Consider the following 20,970-nt stretch of genomic DNA (forward strand, 5'->3'; position numbering starts at 1 on the left):
ATTTCTCCTCTATTTATTTTATCCCACAGTATTAATTCATTTTAAAAGGATCTCAATTATATTTCTTCAGATTCTCCACTTGCTTTTCTGTGATAGAGTTCTCCGGTTTAGATTTCTTTCCCATTTTTTATTATTTGTTCTTTTACTTTATTTGGCCAATTTATTGTTATTCTGAGGTTATGCAGTCGAGTCATAGGCATAGCCATTGATGCCAGGAAACTAAAGAGACACAAATGACAGGATTTAGGAAATTACTGGACAGAGGAAGAGAAGGAAGATTGAAATATGACTGACATTTTTAGTCTGGGTGATTAGGAGAAATGGCTGTGCTATTAAAAACAACAAAGTGTCAGGTTTTATGGGGCAGAAGGTTAGTTTGGTTGAAGGCAATAGCAAGAGATCAAAGTATAGATTATCACTCACATTCAGGAAATGTATTCATATGTAAAGTATTATAATTTGGTGTGAGACTGGACCTCAAAGTGAGAGGATGAGCAGCTGGAGATAGATTTGTGAGTCATGCATACCCTGGGGAACACCCCACTGAAGTAGCAGATTTGATTGTGAAGAGAGAAGGCTTACATGAGAGAGTAAGAGCAAAGGAAAGCATGAGAATAGAGGGAAGAGAAAGCACTTCAGAAAACCAAGAAAAGGTCAGAAAAGTAGAAATAGAACCATAAGTAGTAAGAAAAGAAGTGTCACAAAAGCCAAAGGATGAGAGAGGATCAAAGCAGTAGAAATTTACAGTTTTAAATGCTGCAGAAATGCCAAGGATCATGAAGTCTGAAGAAAAAGTCAGTGATATAGATGAGCAATAATTGACCATGGAGAGAACTGATAGAATCTTATTTTGCTTCTGTGTTTTTGATTAGTATAAACTGGAAAGGATAGAACAAATAGGGAGGGATACCCAAGATAAGTGTGGAGATAAGAGAATTTAGTTGTCCCTGAGGAATTCAGATCACCTGCCCACTATTAACTACATTCTCAGGCCTGAAAGAAGTAATACATATGATTGTTGGGCCAATGACTGTGGAACAGAAGTATCAAAAGATTGGAGAAGGGTTAATGTTGCCCTTAAAAAAAAAATTCAGGACAAAGAATTCAAACTTTGGGCCAATAAGTCTAACTTCTATTCTTAGCAAAATTTGAAACATATTACTAAAAAGATTAGTGAAACCCTAGAAAAAGAAATAGTGATCACAAAAAAAACAAAATGGTTTCATCAAGGTCATACCACATTAATCTTGCTTCCTTTTTTTGATACTGCCACTAAACTAGAAGAACAGAAGAATTTGATAAGTTCCTCACACTGCTCTTTGAAAAAATGTGGAGAGGACAATTTGGGTTCAAATCTGGCCTCAGACACTTCCTAGCTGTATGACCCTCAGCAAGTCACTTAACCCCAACTGCCTAGCCCTTTCTGCTTCTTCTGTCTTAGAACTCATACTAAGACAGAGGGGAAGGATTCTAAAAGGAAAAAAAAAAAAAAAAAAAAAGGTAGATATGTGGAATCAATGACAATGTAATTATGTAGGTTTGAAGATGTCTGAATGGGTAGACCTATACAATAGTTACTAATATTTTTATTAATGATTTTGATAAATAATAAGATAGAATGCTTAAAAGAGATGCAGTTAATACAAAGCTGGAAGAAACGATTCCCACACTAGACAATGATGGTCAAGATTCAGAAATATCTTGATAGGACAGAACATTGGACTGAATCTATTAAGATGGAATTTAATAGGATGAGTTTAAAAAAGCAACTTTAAAGATACAAGATGGAGGAAGGCATAGCTGGGTAATAGTTGATCTGGAAAAGACCTTGGGATTTCTAATGAAGTACAAATTCAATATGTCAGTGTGAGATGTGATATGTAGTTGAATATTAAGTTCCTTGAGGCAAGAAGCTGTCATGTTTTTGTCTTTTTATCCTTGAACCTGGCATATTCTTGGTGTTTAATAAATGCCTGGTGAATTGAATATAGAAGCCTAGAAGGTGATTCAAGCCTGGGCTACATTGCATGCCCCTTTCCTAAGAGAAGATTTTATTTTTAACTTATTTCTACTTATAAAACAGGCCTGAATTCATATCAGTCCAAATAAATACAGGAGGCAGTAGGAGTCTATCATTTATGATTACAGAATCTCAGATTTAGAGCTGAAAGAGATCTTTGAGTTCATTTTGTTCAATCCTCCAGATTTTACAGATGAGAAAATCAATGCTCAAAGGTTAAGTACCTTGTCTATAGTCAAAGGGGAAAGTAAATGGCAAAGCCAGGATTCAAATCCACATTTTATGACTCTAGGTCATACTTGATCACTTTCATGTTAATTTGCTGTCAGGTAAATTATACTTGGGGCAGCTGGAATGCCAGGTCTGGAGTCAGGAAGACTCATCTTCCTGAGTTCAAATCTGGCCACCCATACCTACTAGCTGTGTGACCTTGGGCAAGGCACTTAACCTTGTTTGCCCCAGTTTCCTCATTTGTAAAATGAGCTGGAGAAGGAAATGGCAAGCCACTCCAGTATCTTTGCCAAGAAAACCCCAAGTGGGGTCCCAAAGAGTCGGAAATGACTGAACAAATATGATTCCTTTGGTTAAGAGGCTTACCTACTGCTATATTCGTTCCACCAATATTTATATCATTTTCATCATCAAATTCAATCCTGACTCCCTTTCCATTGCCTGCTGACACTCCACAACCTCCACTTCGACAGAGAGATATTGGAACGACTCCATAAACATAAGCCAACATAATAGGAACACCAATGCCTTAAAAAAAGAGAGAATTTAAATTAAATGCCATTATGAACCAAAAAGTAAACCACTGAAAAAATGAGATTTGGAAAGCATTTTAAAGAGATGATGAGTACAAATTAAAAGTGCCAGAATTCAAACATGGATATGTATAAAAAAAAATAATTTCTAAAACTTTAATGATCTGCACTGGAGTTAGGGTTCCAGTCTCTAAACTACACAACTAAATAGGAAAAAGTAAGCATTTTTTTAACACGCAAATTATTAACTTTTATGCAAAGGCATATTTTACACTTTTCAAATTGAAACTTTCATATTTAGTATTAACTTTTAAATGCCTTTTTATAATTTCCTCAAAACTTTAAGGAAAAGGAAGTTTGAAGTACCTGAAGATGTCCAATATTTGCTTACCTACAGTAACTGCTGCTACGACTGGAGATACTATTACAGACAAAGTTACACCACCAGCTATGGCCAAATTCCGTTTGTGCTTTGAAATATCCTTGCCTTCATACCGATTATGAATCTTGAGTAGAAAGGAGAAATGGTTTGAGAAAAGATATATTATATATTTTTTGTAGATGAACTAGGCCTAAATTTGTTTTAAAAGTTAAAAACATTTTCTCATTTTTATAACAACAAAAAAAAGAATGTCTAATATATAGCAAAATCAAAGCTCTTTTGGCATTTTCACAAATGTTTAATTTGGCCTTAATTAATGTTTTACAGAAAAAATAATTTATAAAACTGACTTATTTGTTATTTACTTATCTTATACTAGTCCATGCTCCTTATCTCCTCTGACACAGCCATGTAATTTGGTCCTAGGTACTTTTTCCCCCCAACAAACTCTAATGAAAAGTGAACCATATAACTATTTAAGGATTATATTACTTTAGCCAGGTAGCCAGCAAACACTGTGAAAAACAAAGCTGGAATAAATGATGATGAACTTCTATTTGGCCCCTATAAACATAATCGAATCTTCTTGAGTTGGTGACAATGCATAATGAACTCAGAGATAAAAAGATCAGAAGTTGAATCCTGGCTCAAATACTTTTATTACCTATGTGACTAGGTAAGTCATTTATTAAGTGAGCCTCTATGTGCTCATCTGTAAAAATGTGGATAATAATACCTATTGTGTCTACCTGACCGGGCTGTTGTCAGAATAAAATGAAATAACCTATATACAAGTGCTGTTCAAACCATAAAGCACCATTATAAATGTTTTATTATTCATAATCCATTTAAAAAGCTACCTTTGGCTGCCACCTCATTATCAATGTCATCCTCTTCTCTCTTTGATGCCAAACTCTTAGAAATACTAGTTTACACTCCTTACCTCTACTTCCTCACCATTTTTTCACTCAGCACCCCTTTTGATGTGTTTGCCAACCCCTCATTGATTCAGTTGTTTTTTCCCAAAGCAACTAATGACTTCATTACAAAGTCAAATATAGTTCTTTTTTTTGTTCTTATTCTTCTTGATTTCTCTGCAATTTTTAATACTGAAAAAAAGATGCTTTTTCATCCCAAGAATTTCTCTTTCCTTGCTACACTAATCTCTACTGAAATTACTCTCTTCCAAGGCTAAACTTCAATTCTATCTCTTCCATGAAAAGCTATCCCTGATCCCTGCAAATGAAAGTGATCCTCAATGTTCACAGTACAGTGTTTACATATCCTCCTCTGTACCCACCTCATTCTTCTTTCTATCATGATTATTTGTGTACTTGCCCTTCTTGCTCTCCTTCTCAATAGATTGTAAGCTCCTGATATGGAACAAGGATTTGTGCAGAGTATCATGCTTTACACATCAGATATGTATTAGGTTGTTTGTTGAACTAAGATAAAATGGAATTCCTGGTAGAATTTTAAATGGGTTTGTGAATACTCAAAAAGGTATTCGGTGCTCACTATGTACCAGCCTAGTTTTATCAAGCCATTTTGGCAAAGCATCTGACAAAATTTTTTAAGATATTCTTTGGGACAAATTAGAAAAAATAAGCCAGATGGCAATACAATTAAGGTGGATTTTGAACTGGATGAACGATAACTCAGGAACTAATAATTAATGAACCGCTTGGAATATTTTTATTTTGTTCAACATTCTTATAGAAGACTAGAACTGGGGGCAGCTAAGTGGCAGACATTTCCTAGTTGAGAGCCTCAACAAGTCACTTAATCCCAAATGCCTAGCCCTTACTGCTCTTCTGCCTTGGGACCAATATGCAATATTGATTACAGAACAAAAAATAAAAGTGTCAAAAATAAAAAAAGACTAGTCATGACACAAATTTATGCACAGCATGAACTGAAACAGGGAAGGATCTAAAATAAACAAACCAAAAAACCCTTTGACAGTCTAGAATAATGGGCCCAATCTAACAACAGTAAAATTAACAAGGATAAATATAAACATCTACTCTTGGGTTTAAAGAGGTAATAACAGTCTACATGAAAAAGACTATGAGGACAATAAACTCAGTAAGAGAACAGCATAAGAAGTAATCTTGACAGTCAAGCACTATACAGACCAAGGGAGATTATTTTAGTTCAGTGGTTCCCAAACTTTTTTTGGTCCTTCACATACTGGAAGATAGCTATTAAGCAATCCATGAGTCTCCTTTTGTCTACACTACAGAATCACAAATTCTTTAACCAGTCTTTAGATGAGGATAAACTAAGAGTCCTTTGCTATTCTACTATATATTGCTCCCCAATTTACCACCAGTAAACTGAATAAAATTCCAGATGTAGTGTGACCAGTACAAAGAACTGTGATTTCTCCTTATGCCAGGCAACTATGCTTCTTAATGCCGCCTGAAAGGCTGGCTAATTGCAGTCCCCAAGACTACATTAGCCTTTGGGTTGCTGTATCATACTGATGACTCACACTGAGGTTTCATGGCCATGCTCTACCAGTTCTGTAATAGGGTTTACCTAACACTTTAGGCCACAACAACCATTTAAAAATTACACAAGTCTTAAAATTTACCTGGGCTAGGAGGAGAGAAAGAGAGAGAGAGAGAGAGAGAGAGAGAGAGAGAGAGAGAGAGAGAGAGAACTAGTTATAATTTTCATATGCTAATGCTTGTGATAAAAAGACCATATGAAATATGGTTTCCTACCTGGCTGCTCTCGTAGACTTCATCATTATTTCCAGAAACTCATTATCCAGCAAAATCACATTAATTCTTAAACCATACCTCCTCATCTTCCCCTTGGCCCTAGAGCTGCTCCTTCCCTCTAACTGGAGAAGGCAGACATCAGAGAGCTCCTCCCAGATGCTGCATGGACTTCCTTATCCCTCCCTTTACCCTTCTTTTAAGTGATGGGTTCCTTCATTAGACTGTGAGCTTTTTAAGGAAGGAACTGTCATTTGCTTTTCTTTATATCTACAGTGCTTAGCACAGTTCCTGGCATGCAGTAGGTGCTTTATAAATGTTTACTGAATGACTAAAAAAAACCCAAAAACCATTTGTACTACATTTGTATACTTGCTATGCTCCCCATTAGAATGTGAATTTTTGAAGGCAGAATTGTTTTATTTTTGTTTTTGTTTCCCAGAACCCAGCACGGAGCCTTACACATAGATCACAGGATTTTTAATTTTGAGCTATAGAAGGGATATTAGATATCACTAAGTGAATCCAACTCCCTCATTTTTCACAGATGAGAAAACCGAGGCTCAGAAAGGAAAAACTCTACATACTACCAATTTACAGAGGCTCCATTTTAAAGACAAAGTTATTGTATCAGCAACACATCTAATAAACAATTGTGTATTTTACCTTACGTCCAACATACACAGGGATTCCAATAATCATTGCAGGAATAGCAATGCCAGCTATTAAAGCAATTCCTACAGGAGCACCAACGAGTGTTCCTAGCTGCCATAGTATTTTCTTCTTGCGGCTCCAAGGTTTCTTTCCCCAAAAAGTACATCCTGATGGGCTAATGAAAAGAATGTAAAAATAAACCAACACTAATTTGAAAACCATTAATAATTATCAGAGAAGATTATACGCAATGACTATCAGACAAGTTACAAAATTTTTCCCTTAAAAGTTTTGTTTTTCTTTGTACAACCTAAAGATTTTCTAAAACAAAAAATTAGTTTGTGTAACCACAAGTTACCACAAAGAAAATATCAATAAGCTATCTTTTTTAGGGTGGGGGGGAAGGAAGGCTATGAAATTGATCCTTAGTATGCAACTATCCAAAAAACCTTTAGTTATTACACAAGGAAGTAAAGTAATCCTTCAATATTCACATATTTAAACATATTCATGTTATACCCTCTTTGTGGGCAGTTGTAATTTGCATACAAAAATGTTTAAAAAAGACTTTTCAGACCTAATTGAATCATAGGGTAGGGACTTTGTGATTTTTTTCAAAATTCTTATTTACAATTTTCAGTCTTAAAGATTTGTCCATGATTAGTAAATGCCAGTGGTCACACTCCAGTAAGTACCAGAAGACAGATGTGAACCCAGGTCTACCTGTCTTTCTGGCTAGCACTCTGCAGTACTACTTCTATTAAAAAATATATTCTTCCCAGAAATTTTACTAGTTATTAATGCTACTCAAAAAAAGGTTTATCCCTGCATTTATTGAATCAGAGAAAAATCAATCAATAAAAAATTATATATAACTATAACCTTAAACTTACCTTAAATAATGTAAATCTGAGATCTCTTTCATACATAGCCAACAAAATTCACAACCACAGACAGCACATGTCATGTGATTGCAACTTCCATCATTCATCTTTATTATATATGCAGCACATCGTGGACATGGTTTTATATCATCAGCTATTAAGGAAAAAAATTAGAAGAAACATTTACTGATATGAAAAGTATACTAAATTTATAACAATAAAATCATTCTTGTTAAAATTTCTAGTAGAATATTAGTATTTGAACGGAATTACTCATACCCCTAAATCTTTCCATTGATGCACTATCCAATATCATTTTGTAATAAAGTACCTTTTCTCTTTCTTAAAAGACAAGATTTTTCAAATAAACATTCCTCAAACACAAATATAATAAAAGATGAATGATTAATCCAAGAGCAAAAAAGACAGGGATAAAGAAATGATGGTAAGTCCTAGAGATGGCTATAAAGAAAGCAAGGTTTCTTAAGAACTTACTTCAATAAACTTTGTTGATTGATATGGGCCCTTCCCCCAAACAATGTAGACCATAAGCTATAACTTACAGATCTTTTTTTATACGTACAGAAATATTTAATGTTTAATTTTTTATTTAGAATTTTTTCATGGTTAACATGATTCATGATTCTTCTCCTCCCTTCTTTCCCCCCCTCCCAAAGCTGACAAGCACTTCCACTGGGTTATTCATGTATCATTATTAAAAACCTAATTCCATGTTATTTGCAATAGAGTGATCTTTTAACATCAAAACCCTAATCATAATCCTATCAAACTATGTGATCAATCATGTTTTTCTTCTGTGTTTCTACACCCACAATTCTTTCTCTGGATGTGGATATTGTTCTTTCTCATAAGTCCTTCAGCCTTGCTCTGGATTCTTGCATTGCTGCTAGTAAAGAAGTCCATTATATTCTATTGTACCACAGTGTTTCAGCCTCTGTGTACAACATTCTCCTGGTTCTGCTCCTTTCACTCTACATCAATTCCTGGAGTTCATTCCAGTTCACATGAAATTCCTCCAGTTCATTATTCCTTTGAGCACAGTAGTATTCCATCACCAACAGATATCACAATTTGTTCAACCATTCCCCAATCAATGGACCCCCTCATTTTCTAAATTTTTGCCACCACAAAGAGGTGGTCATCTTTAAAAGTTGTTAGGGTAGGGGGGCAGCTGAGAGGCTCAGTAGATTGAGAGCCAGGCCTAGAGACAGGAGGTCCTAGGTTCAAATCTGGCCTCAGACACTTCCTAGCTGTGTGACCCTGGGCAAGTCACTTAACCCCCATTGCCTAGCCCTTACCACTCTTCTGCCTTAGAACCAATACACAGTACAATATTGGTTCTAAGACGGAAGGTAAGGGTTTAAAAAAAAAAAGTTGTTAGGGTAAAATAACTCATTATCCCATAGCCAATCTGATGACAAACTATACCATTCTTTAAGTCTTTCCAGAGTTGGTTCTTTACTCAGCAAATGTAAGAGAAATAACAGTTATTATGAACAGTACAATAAGCATCAGAGTTGTTTTAAGATTAAATTAAGCACAAAAAATCTTTGCAGTGAGTTCTTCTAATAAAGAAGTTTTCTAAGATGTGTAGAGAAGAGCTGAATTTTTTTAAAAGGTCATTCCCGAACTGATAAAAAATCAATGTATACGAATAGGTTGTTTTCAGAGGAAAAAATCAGTTATCAATAACATAAAAAAATGCTTCTAAGTCATTAAACTTTGAAGTACCACCTCACACTCATTAGAGAAGCTAATATGACAAAAAAGGAAAATGAAAAATGTAGGAGGGGCTTTGGGAAAACAAGTACTCTAATTGTACCATTGGTTAAGCTGTGAAGCTGTGTCTAACCATTCTGGAACTATTTGAAATTATTTCCTAAAAGGTATTAAATTGTGTGTACCTTTTGACCCAGCAATTCTACTATGATGCCTATATATCCCAGAGAGATCAAAGAAAGGACCCCATGTAAAAAAATAATTATAGCAGCGCTTTTTGTGGTGGTAAAGAATTGGAAACGGATTGGATGCCCATCGAATGGGGAATGGCTAAATAAATTAAGAGTATATAAACGTAATGGTATACTATTGTGCTATATGAAATCACCACAAAGGATGCTTTAGGTTTTGATACTCTTTTCTTGACTCATCTTCAGTTGCCTTTCGCCTTGGAAGGTAGAGTACTTAATATTCCTTTCTTCAAAGTCCTGCTTTACAAAGGGCTCCCAACCTTCTTGGGTACTACTTTTTCTATCAGCTACTCTGTTTGCAATCAATTCCAGGGAACAGTATGCCCTCTTAGCTGGGTGCCGGTGGTCACTAACCCTTTTTTATAGTTTCCTTAAGTGTGCTGTGTTGTCTTCCTTCATTGGGTTGCAAGTTTCTAAAGGGCCAAGGGTCTGTGCCTTTTTCTTCTCTGAATCCCTAGTGTTTAGCAATGTCTGGCACACATTAGGTACTTTATAAAAATGTATTGAATTGAAATGGCTTTAGAAAAACCTGGGAAGACTTGTGTGAACTGATGCAAAGAACAGCTTATATAATAATGACAATATTGTAAAAATAAACAACTTTGAAAGACTTAACGAACTCTGATCAACCAGGATTCCTAAAGTCTCATGATGAAACATGCTATCCACATACAGAAAGAACTGAAAGGATTCAGGGTGCAGCCTCAGTGACTAGAGGAAAGAAGATTAGATTTAGAATATATATTGTGCAAAGTGTGATAATCACAGAAAAGAAAAATGATTACTATATAGCAGTAAAGATCCAGTTAAGATATTAAAGATCCAGTTAAGATATTAAAAAACTATACTGGAATCAAACAGCACAATTGTGTGACTTCTTCCAGCAAGGTTTAGCAATTAGAAGGGTAGAAACAAGAGAGATGATAGGAAGTATTCTAACACTGAGGTTTAAAAAGAGAAGCAGTAGAAAAAGGAGGCAAAGAATTTGAGGGTAGATAATTGAATAAAGTTGAACCAAGATCATGATGGGAAGGAAGGTCAGAGCAATACTGGGAAAGCAGGAAAGTATAAAATGACAGAAGGTTGCAATAAAAATGAAGAGGTCTAGAAGGAATGAGATACACAGAGAGATTAGAAGAACAGGAGATTTTAGTTAATCTAGAAGAATTGCAGAGTTCTAAGTGATGGAAGAAGAATATTTGTGATGAGATCAAAGCTAGGACAGTTTCTGTATTAAGTTGCAGGTCATGGGAGTTGAAGTGATATTGATACTGAAGTTTTCAAGTATATGACATTAGGGTGGAGATGAAAACTAAGCCATGCACAAAAAAAAAGGGGGGGGGAGGGGGGATTGGGAAAGGTGACGGTGACTTGCCTTGTCACAAACTAGCAGTGTGATTTGAACTAATTCAAAATGATTCTTCAAATTAAATCAGCATGGGGGCAGCTGAATGGCTTAGTAGATTGAGTCAGGCCTAGAGACGGAGGGTCTTGGGTTCAAATCTGACCTCAGACACTGCCTGGCTATGTCACCCTGGGCAAGTCACTTAACCCCCATTGCCTAGCCCATACCATTCTTCTGCCTTGGAACCAATACACAGTATTGATTCTAAGACGGAAGGTAAGGGTTTAAAAAAAAAAATTAATTCAGCATATACTCCTTTAATTCAATGCAAAGGTAGGCTGAGGGTATGATGGTCAAATTTGTCATTAAATATGGTTAAGGAGTAAGAGGGTTTAGGCTTATAACCTAATATCTAAGTATCAAGACTACTCTCTTTTAAAGAGAGATGATAAGTACTGGACATGCTGAGGCCAAATAAAATCACAAAAAAGAAATTGATTATATTTTGAGGGACAGGAAAAGATTTGTTACTGATATTGAGAATTATTTCTAAATAACTTGTATAAAGTCAAATTACCAACTTTTAAGAACAAAGATCGAAATCTAGATTATTAAGAGCTTTGAATGCCAAATAGAGTAGAGTGTTTTTGAAACTGGAAGTGATGAGAGGTACTAGAGTTTGAATATGGGAGTGGCATGATCACATCTTTTAAAATTATTACCTTAAAAGTTTATTCAAATGATTCTGTCATTTCTCAAAATTAATGAGTTCTTGGAATTGTCTTCAAGCTCACCTGATTTGCCATAAAAGGAAGCCAGTTCTTATTTTATAACCAAGGCATGGAATTAGTGCATTCAATTTAATCAGTTTTTATTAAACAGATTTGACACTAAGTTACTACTGCTTATTTCTAACAATTAAGTTTATTCATGAAGGATGAAGTTTGTCTCCAAGGACAATACTTACCCCCCAAATAAATTCTGAATGTAATTTCAAAAGAACAGTTTTAGAAATGCTTTGAAATAAGTATATAGATTTCTAAGATGTCAACTTTACAGGGGGCCAATGCACTTGGATATATAAATTGTGGTTTCTGCTAACAATAAAAATTCTATTACTTTGTGTGTGTGAGAGTGAGAGAACGAGAGAGAGAGAGAGAGTGAGAGCGAGATAGAGAGATATTGATTGGACTAAATGGCCATTTGAGTTCCTTCTAAATCCTTAATTATATGACTATTTCTGATGGATTCTATCCTGTTCTGAAGATTAAGTCACTTCTCAAGCAATCCCTAAAAGAGATAGTTTTAAGTTCATTTTCTTTCAACAACTCTTTCAGGTTTCTCATTTTTTATTAATACTTTGAGGTTTTATCACACTTTAAAATTAAGGGAATAAATAAAGCAAATTCACAAATAATGAAAAATATCTGGGTACATATGATTATAAAATTACAAGTATTACATTCTACATTTCAGTTCAAGAAGAAGCCAAAACACTTTTAAAGATTTCTATTCCCCCAAAGCACAAGTAAAAATTATTTTCCTCCTTAAACTGCCTTATTGAAATCCTAATCAAAGTGTTAAAAGAGTTTAAAGTAACATGAGCACCTAAAAAAACCCTGCAGGATAAACATTAAAATGGGCCAGAGAAATTGAATTTGGTATTCTGTGGCTTGTTAAAATGTTTTTCTTACTGGGCATGGAGGATAAATACATTAACATATGACCCATAAAAAAATTTCATAATCATGACTTGAAAACAAGAGTTTGAATTTTTAAACTCTCAACCTAAAAGTATGCTTAAATATCCTTGAGTGTATATGAGACAACTGCAAATTAATATGTACACACATATGTAAAATTTGTAAGTACTGAAGTAAGTACCTCAAAAGTTAGGCAAAATCATTCTTATGCAATTTAGGCCTTTTAAAAACATAAAAATAAACATTCTTCTATTAAAAAATTAATTCGTTAACTAATAGTGTCATGTTCAGACATGATTCAGATTCAGAATCTCTCTCTCAATTAAATAGTGCTTTTGTTAACCAAAAAACCAACATAAACTATAACTACAACTTTATGACCATTTTCTTAATGACCAATTATATAAACTGTCATGGGACTTTATTTCTTAAAAAACAATTTTTTAAATTAAAAAAAGTCATAACTCTTAAATAATGAAATATTTCCTCACAAAAAATTTTCTCAAGTTCTTCCAGGATAGAAATACTATGCCACATCACAACAATCTGAACTTTAGAAGGGGAACAGAGAATTCATATCTCTTGGACTATATTGCTTTTTGTTGAAATATTAATTATGTATCTTTAAAACATCTTAAAGATAATGAGTGGGCATAAATACCTGCTGCTCCAGACTCTTGGCTATAACTAATGGAAGAAGAACGTATTGTTCTCAGACGTAAACTCTGGGCTCTCTCCTGTCGGGCAGCATCACAGGTCTGGTTTGGATGCCAAATCTGTTTACAATGGTAGCAGAACTCTGTTCCACAGCCTTCACGTCCACAAGTTAATTTTGGACAGCTGGCACAGCCAAATGCTATCACAGCATATCTTGAAGAATCAAGATGACAAAATGGGTAAATATATTATACATTAATACAAGATAAATTCACAATACTAAAAAAAAAATTACCTAATTACAGTTTTACTTCTGCAACAATTTTCATTTTTAGCAAACTGTCCACAAAACAAACGCTCAAGTTAAATGATTATTAAGAAAAGTAAACGAGAGCCAGACCCAGAGACAGGAGGTCCTGGGTTCAAATATGGCCTCATATATTTCCTAGTTGTATGACCCTGGATAAGTCACTTAACCCCCATGGCTCAGCCCTTACCACTCTTCTGCCTCAGAATCAATATACAATACTGATTCTAAGATGGAAAGTATGGGTTTAAAAGAAAAAAGAAAGATAAATGAATGCTACCTTCAATCACACCCTACAGGTCTATATGGGATCACAGATTTAGATCTGGAAAGAACCTTAGAGATTAGCTTAGCTCATATACCCCTGTACACAGATGAGGAAACGAAATTTCAGAGAGGTTAAGTGACTTGGTTCAAGGGCACAAAGCAGGTAAATAGAAAAGCTAATATTTGAACTCACAACATCTGACTCTAAATCCAGGGCTCTTTCCACTATGGCATCTTCACCCTCCCACTCTACTCTCCATCCCATTCCTTTTGAAGCCAGAGTAATAAGCTTGTCTTTTTTCAACATCGATTCTATAACTGTACCATTAATGTAGTAAGAAATGATCTGTGATTATCACATTAACAAACACGAAAATTTCCTTTAATAAGTTATGTTGAATAAGTGAACCTGAAAAGAAAAAGCTCATTGCTTTCTAAGCCTTTACCTTACCTGTTAAAACGATGTCTTTTCCATGACATTTTCAAGAAAATGCTGTAAAAGTACTCTTAACGATAAATTTTAAAAAGCTTATTTTATTTTTGCAATTGATTCTTATAAGTGTCAATGTGATTCTCTCCTAATAAACTGATGGTTTAGGAATCAGTACACTATTAAAAAATGTTAATTCTTGGGGCAGCTGGGTAGCTCAGTGGATTGAGAGCCAGGTCTAAAGACGGGAGGTCCTAGGTTCAAATCTGACCTCAGACACTTCCTAGCTGTGTGACCCTGAGCAAGTCACTTGACCCCCATTGCCTATCTCCAATACCAATTGACACCTCTTCCCTAATTAAATTCACTATCTTTATTTTCAAACAGGACAGATACCGAGGTAACCCTAATTTCAATTCAATTTAGACAATTTATTGATTTGCTCTCAGCAACCAGGTGACATAATGGATAAAGAGCTGGGCCTGGAGTCAGGATGATCTAAGTTTAAATATGGCCTGAGATACTTAACTATCTGGCCCTAAGCAAGTCATTTAACTCTGTTTTAGTTTCCTCATCTTTAAATGAGGTAGAAAAAGAATTATCAAAATTACTCCAGTATCTTTGCCCCACCCCCCAAAAAAACCAAATAGGGTCCCAAAGGGATAGACACAACTGAAATGACTGAATAATAACAAATTTGTTCTCAAATTTTAGATGGTTAAAAATACAAATTTATAAGGTGAGTTACCCAATTAAAAGACTCCAACTTCAATTAATATCTATTGGAAATCAAGGGCAATTTTCTTGATACCAAAAAGGATGATGCCATACTTTCTGGTTCAATATTTGTTAAAATCTTCAAAAAACTTGATAACTGGATTCTGCTAGTTCTGCTAACTAGCTGTCTGTGACTACCAGACTAGATCCTCTTTAAAAAATTAGGTGATGATCCTTCTCTTCCAGTTAAGGTGAGCAGACATTAAGAATGTCAGTAGGAATTAGCTTTATAGTGTCCATTAGATCTAAAAATAAAAAATGTAAAAACCCTAGAAATTAAAGAATATTTAGATTAACTAGCTCTCTCTGTGGGTATGCTCACCATTAACCCAGCACAGAGTTCACCAGAGTTCATTACTAGAAAGCTGGAGGGACACAGGGTGGAGCTACTTCCCTTCCCCTCTTCATGCAGTTTAGGTACTCAATCTCTAAAAGGTTTGCCATCACTGCTCTAGCTAGTAATGGAAATCAAGTCTTACGAAGTCAAAAGGAATTCCTGGGAGAAGCATTATAATATTAAAATTATATATTTATTAAATCTACATGTATGTAAAATTTAAAATATATTTGTAGTTTTAGTGTATGTGCAAATCTATTGTGAACTGACAGTATGGATGACTATATTTTGGAAAAGGTTTCATGTGAGACCTGCAAAAACAAAGACTGACAAAATAGAAGAAAACAATATCTCTTTGATTTCTTCTTGAACAGTGTTAGGAATTCTAAATGTTCTTTTTAAAAACCAGATTCTGGGACTAGCTTAATTTATTTTGTGGCACTATAACTCAAGTTATAGATAGAAATCAACGGGCAAATTAAATTTAAAGTTTCCTAAAATTTCAATTAATTCCTCACAATTTAAAGAATATTAAGGAGAAAAGTACTATCCTTGTGCTAAACAGGGGAAGCTGTTCATTGTATATTTGGTATATAACATTTAATGCTTATTTTTAAAAATATAGCTTCTCTATTTTATATGTAAAGAAATTAGAAATCATCTAATTCATAAATGTGAAAATGGCAAAATAATCCATAGATTCAGCTCACTACAGAAATATTTACCATCAATGTTAAAGAATTATTGTCCCTTGAGGTTTTAATATGTTTGGTTTTAATATCCTTCCTTCCTCCCACCTCTATTTGAAGGGAAAAAAAAGGAATGTTCTATCTCATTCTTCAGCTGATGTCTATTATTTCTTACTTACCTATTCTTTAGCAGGTTTCGAACAACTAGATATCTATACTCATTCTTTTCTGAGGGGATAGAATATATAGATGGAATCTATACTTGTTCATAGTAAAAATATGAAAAAGCAAGGGAGTTCCCTAAAATTACACTTATATGTAATTTAACATGACAGACTGAAAAATTTACATATTGAAATACATATTTAAAAAACATTTAGAATAAGGGATTGGGGATGGGGCAGGGGAAGAAGATTCATCTCAAGATTCACTGAAAAGTTAAAATGAAAATTATTACATGTAACTGGTAAAATTAAAAAAATTTAAGTCAAAACAATTGAAAAACAAAGAAACAATATTTTTTCTTTGTGGAAGAAAAATGACTAAAAAAAATCAGTTATTTAACATGTAAGTGGTAGGAAATGGAGTTTTTTAAAAAACCATACTTTCTTATCAGAATTCTATTTTGGCTTAGAAAAAAAATTGATTAAAAGTACTTTGACTTTTGGTAATATTTGCTTGGTCTAATTTTATGGTAAATTAAAGTATATAGTTAATTAATGTAGAGACTACAATTTCCTCTTCCAATTGCTAAAATACTCCTGATGACTTGGAATTGTTAAATACAATTCAATGAGGATTGTGGTTTATGGGTTTGTCTTATTTATGTTTGCTAGTTTTCTCTGAAATGAAAGAGGCTCTGTGTAAAATATCAAAAAAAGACAGTCTACAAAACCACTACCTTTGTGCTGAAAACTTAAAACTATTCTTTCTATACTTGGTATTTAACAGTTTAACAGGCTATTAGGATTTTTAAAAATATACATTCTCTAGTATCTAAACCTGTAGTATCATTCTTATTACCACCAAGTCCAAGGTTTCTTCTTACTATAAGATTAATAATATTTAAAGCAACATGTGTCAGCTCAAAGTGAAATGGGGAAAGAGGTAGTTGAGGATTTGGACCAGATTAGGTCTCTGGACTAGATGGTCTCTAAAAAACCTTTCAAACTTTCTCTCTCATCCCTATAAGTCAATCAGTAGTGTGATGGAAACACATTTATTTAGTCAAAAGACTTGGGGTTTCAAGCCGTAGGTGGCATTGGCCTTAGTTTCTAACCTAAACAAAATGGAATTTTTCACTACCTACCACATAAGAGTTGTGAGGAGTGCACATTGTAAACTTCGAATCACTAATAATTTACCTACAACTATAACAGGCAATATTTGACAGGCAATATTTCTTAATTTTAAATTTATTAATTTGAAGACATCAAGATATCTTAATCTTGTCAGTAGTCATTCTCCACCAACCATTCAGTCCCTCCCCTGGACATCACAAAACATCTCTGATGGTAAACAGGCATTGAGGAGGTGGACTTCCTTCCTTATTCATCACAAGAGAGATGTGTCCTTGCTGGGACCTAGAAGACACCAGCACATTCTGCCACCTGGCTGGACCACCATACTTGAAATCAGTTCCAACATGATTGCTCAGCTCAATAGCTACACCTTACCAACTTCCCTTATGTAAGAAGAGTTTTTTTACAGATAAATAAGGAGTAGGCCTCCACTCTACCTCTCACCAAAGCCAGCCCAGTGAGATGCTTTGAGGCCTGGGAGTAAATTACTTTAGCTTGGAAGCTGGCTGACCTTCAAACCCCAAGATTTTCTTAAATTTCTTATAGAAATAATTACAATTTAACATTAATTTTCCTCAAAACTGAAGTCACCAAAAAAGAATGAGACAAAAGATCAGGTTCAAAATCTCTAAGCCAAGTTAGAAGTTGGAAACAGAAGTTATGAAAGGCCTCATTAATTCAGGGTGGTTTAAATAAAATCTCCCCACCCTGCCAAAATAAAAAATTAGGGCATCAGTTTCTGAGATGTATTTCATGCATGACTCATTCCTTAGAATGATCATAGGATCAATCATATTTGGAAAGGGATCTCAGAAGCCATCTAGTCAAGTGTTTCCTTCCCTTCATTTTCCAGATGAAGAAACTGAGGATCAATGAGGTTTATGTGACTTCTCTAAGGATACATAAGTGATTTAAATGGCAGTTTCAGGATTCAAATCCAAGTCTTCTGACTAGAATCTGTGTTCCTTCCACTGTACCACTCTACATCAACTTTTCTAAATAAAGGTATGGGTATTTTAACCTAAATTCAAAGAATAAAGTGTCCTTACCCAGACTTTAACCTACATACTACTCCATTTCCCTTTACCTGTAGTATTAAGTTACATTTAAATATGGTAGTTTAGTTCCTTTTTTCACTTTTTCTTTTCATAATTAAGCTATTCTCCTACTATCCAACCTTTACTTTTTAAATATTGCTTCTAGTTCTGCCCTTTGGAATCAAGCAGAACATGTCTATGAGGCAGCTAGATGGCTAGTGGATAGAGCGCTTGACCTGGAATCAGGAAAACCTGAGTTCAAATCCAGTCTCAGACACTTACTAGTTATGTGACCCTGGGCAATTCACTTAAATTTTTGTTTGCCTTAATCAGCTGGAGAAGGAAATGGCAATTGATCCCAGTATCTTGACCAAGAAAACTCTATGGACAGTAACAATGATGAAAGAACACATCTAACCTCCTTTCAATATGGGGGAATCTTAAAAAAATTTAAAGCTATCAGGTCCTCTCCCTCTCCCTCAAACCATTACCTTTCATCTTATAATCAATACTAAGCAATGGTTCCAAGGATTAGAAGAGCAATAAGGGCTAGACAATGGGGGTGGGGGACATGTGACTTGTTCAGGGTCACAGTTAGGAAGTATCTACAGCTAGATTTGAACCCAGGACCTATTCTCCAGGTCTGGCTCTCAATTCACTGAGCCACCTAGCTGCCCTATTAATCTCTTTTTCAATCTAAACATCTCTGATACTCTTACGTGTTCACTTCAACACTCTCTCCTATTTCTGGGTCTTTCACCATTCTCTTCACATTTCTTAGGATGCTCTCCAACTTATCAATGTCTTTCCTAAGAGGAGTTATCCAGAACTGAACAATTCCAGATATCATTTAATCAGGATAGAGAACAATGGAATTATCCCCTCCCTATTTCTGAAAACTATGCCTCTCTAAAACTACTTAACATAATAATATGGAAATGGGTTCAAGTGATTTTATACACACACACACACATATTGGTATATATAGATGTATAACCCAATGGAATTGCTTGCTAACTCCAGGAGAGGGGAGAGATGAGGAGAGGGAGAAAACATGAATAATGTAATCATGGAAAAAATGTAAAAATAAAAAAATTAATAAAACTACTTAACACTTCCATTTTCTGTCTCTCATTTCACATGACTGACTCATATTGCATTTGGATTTTAAGTGCCCCCCCCTCCAATTATATGTAAAAGCAATTTTTAACATTCACTTTAAAAATTTTTGAGTTTCAAGGGCAGCTAGGTAGTAGTAGTTAAGTGAATGGAAAGCCAGGCCTGGAGATAAGAGGCCATCTTAGGAGCAAATCTGGCCTCAAACATGTCCTAGCTGTGTGACCCTGGGGCAGTAACTCCAACTGCCTAGACCTTACCACTCTTCTGCCTTGGAACTGAAACTTAAGGGTCAATTCTAAGGCAGAAAGTCTGGGTTTCTAAAATTAAAAAATTTTTTGAATTCCAAATTCTCTTCTTCCCCTTGAGTAGGAAAGCAGTTTGATAGTTTATATATGTATAGTCATCCAAACCTATTTCTACATGTTAATCATATTGTGAAAGAAAACAAACAAGAAAAAAAGTTCAAAAAAGTGTGTTTCAATCTGCATTCAGACTACTTCAATTCCTTCTCTGGAGGTGAAGTCCTTTAGAATTGTTTTGGATCACTGTATTGCTGACATTAGCTAATTATTTAGTTGATCATCATACAATACTGTTGTTCCTGTGTACACTGTTCTCATCCCTTCACTTTGCATCAATTCATGTCTTTGCAGTTTTTTTGAAAGCATCTTGCTTATCACATTTTTTATATCATGATAATACTCCATCCCAATCATATACCACAACTTGTTCAGCCATTCCCCAACTGATAGGCATCCTCCCAATTTCTAATCTTTGCTACCACAAAAAGTGGCATTTATTTATTAAAAAAACAAACAAACCTTTTATACATATAGGTCCTTTTCTTTTCTTCACTCCTTTAAAAAAAAATCTCTTTAGGATACAGGTCTAAGTAGCTGTATTGCCAGGTCAAAGGTATGAGTAATTTTATTACCCTTTGAGCACAGTTCCAAATTATTCTCCAGAATGGTTGGATCAGTTTACTAGTCCACCAACAGTGCTTTATTGTCTCAATTTTCCCATATTAATTCCATATCTATCATTTTTCTTCTCTGACATCAGCCAATGTGATGAGTATAAAGTGGTGTCTCAGAGTTGTTTTAATTTGCATTTCCTTAATCAACAGTTATTTAGAACATTTTTTTAATATGGCTATAAATAGCTTTAGTTCCATCTGAAAACTGGCTGTTCATATCCATTGACCATTTATCAAAGGGGGAATGACTCGTACTCACAAATTTGACTCAATTCTTTATATATTTCAGAAATGATGTCTTTATCAGAGAAATTTGCTGTAAAAAATACTTATAATTGTGATTATTGTGTATTTCCCTCCATCCTATTTTTCTCATTTATCTTCTTTCTCCTCTCACCCCCCATCCCTCTTCAAAAATGTTTTGCTTCTGACAACAGCTTCTCCCAATTTGCCTTCCTTTCTTTCTTTGCCTCCTCATTTCTATTATCCTTCCCCCCCCTCCTACTTCCCAAGATATATGCAACTCAGGGTGTATGTTAATCCCTCATTTCAATGAGAATAATGTTCATACTTTGTCCACCACCTCCTCTCCGCTTTCATG

At 34.7% G+C, this 20,970-nt stretch overlaps 1 protein-coding gene across 1 annotated transcript in view; it reads right to left on the minus strand.

Moving 5' to 3' along the window:
* RNF19A (ring finger protein 19A, RBR E3 ubiquitin protein ligase) overlaps positions 1-20,970 on the minus strand; it is a 30,256-nt gene that overhangs the window by 4,667 nt on the left and 4,619 nt on the right. Inside the window, exons 2-6 of the mRNA XM_044668650.1 lie at positions 13,134-13,342; positions 7,443-7,587; positions 6,562-6,724; positions 3,176-3,290; positions 2,618-2,779 (exon numbers count right to left, since the gene is read on the minus strand). Of these exons, the coding sequence (XP_044524585.1) occupies positions 2,618-2,779; positions 3,176-3,290; positions 6,562-6,724; positions 7,443-7,587; positions 13,134-13,342 (794 nt within the window). The remainder of the gene's footprint in view (positions 1-2,617; positions 2,780-3,175; positions 3,291-6,561; positions 6,725-7,442; positions 7,588-13,133; positions 13,343-20,970) is intronic.

Source organism: Gracilinanus agilis, chromosome 1 (assembly GCF_016433145.1).
Source record: "Gracilinanus agilis isolate LMUSP501 chromosome 1, AgileGrace, whole genome shotgun sequence".
NCBI lineage: Eukaryota > Metazoa > Chordata > Mammalia > Didelphimorphia > Didelphidae > Gracilinanus > Gracilinanus agilis.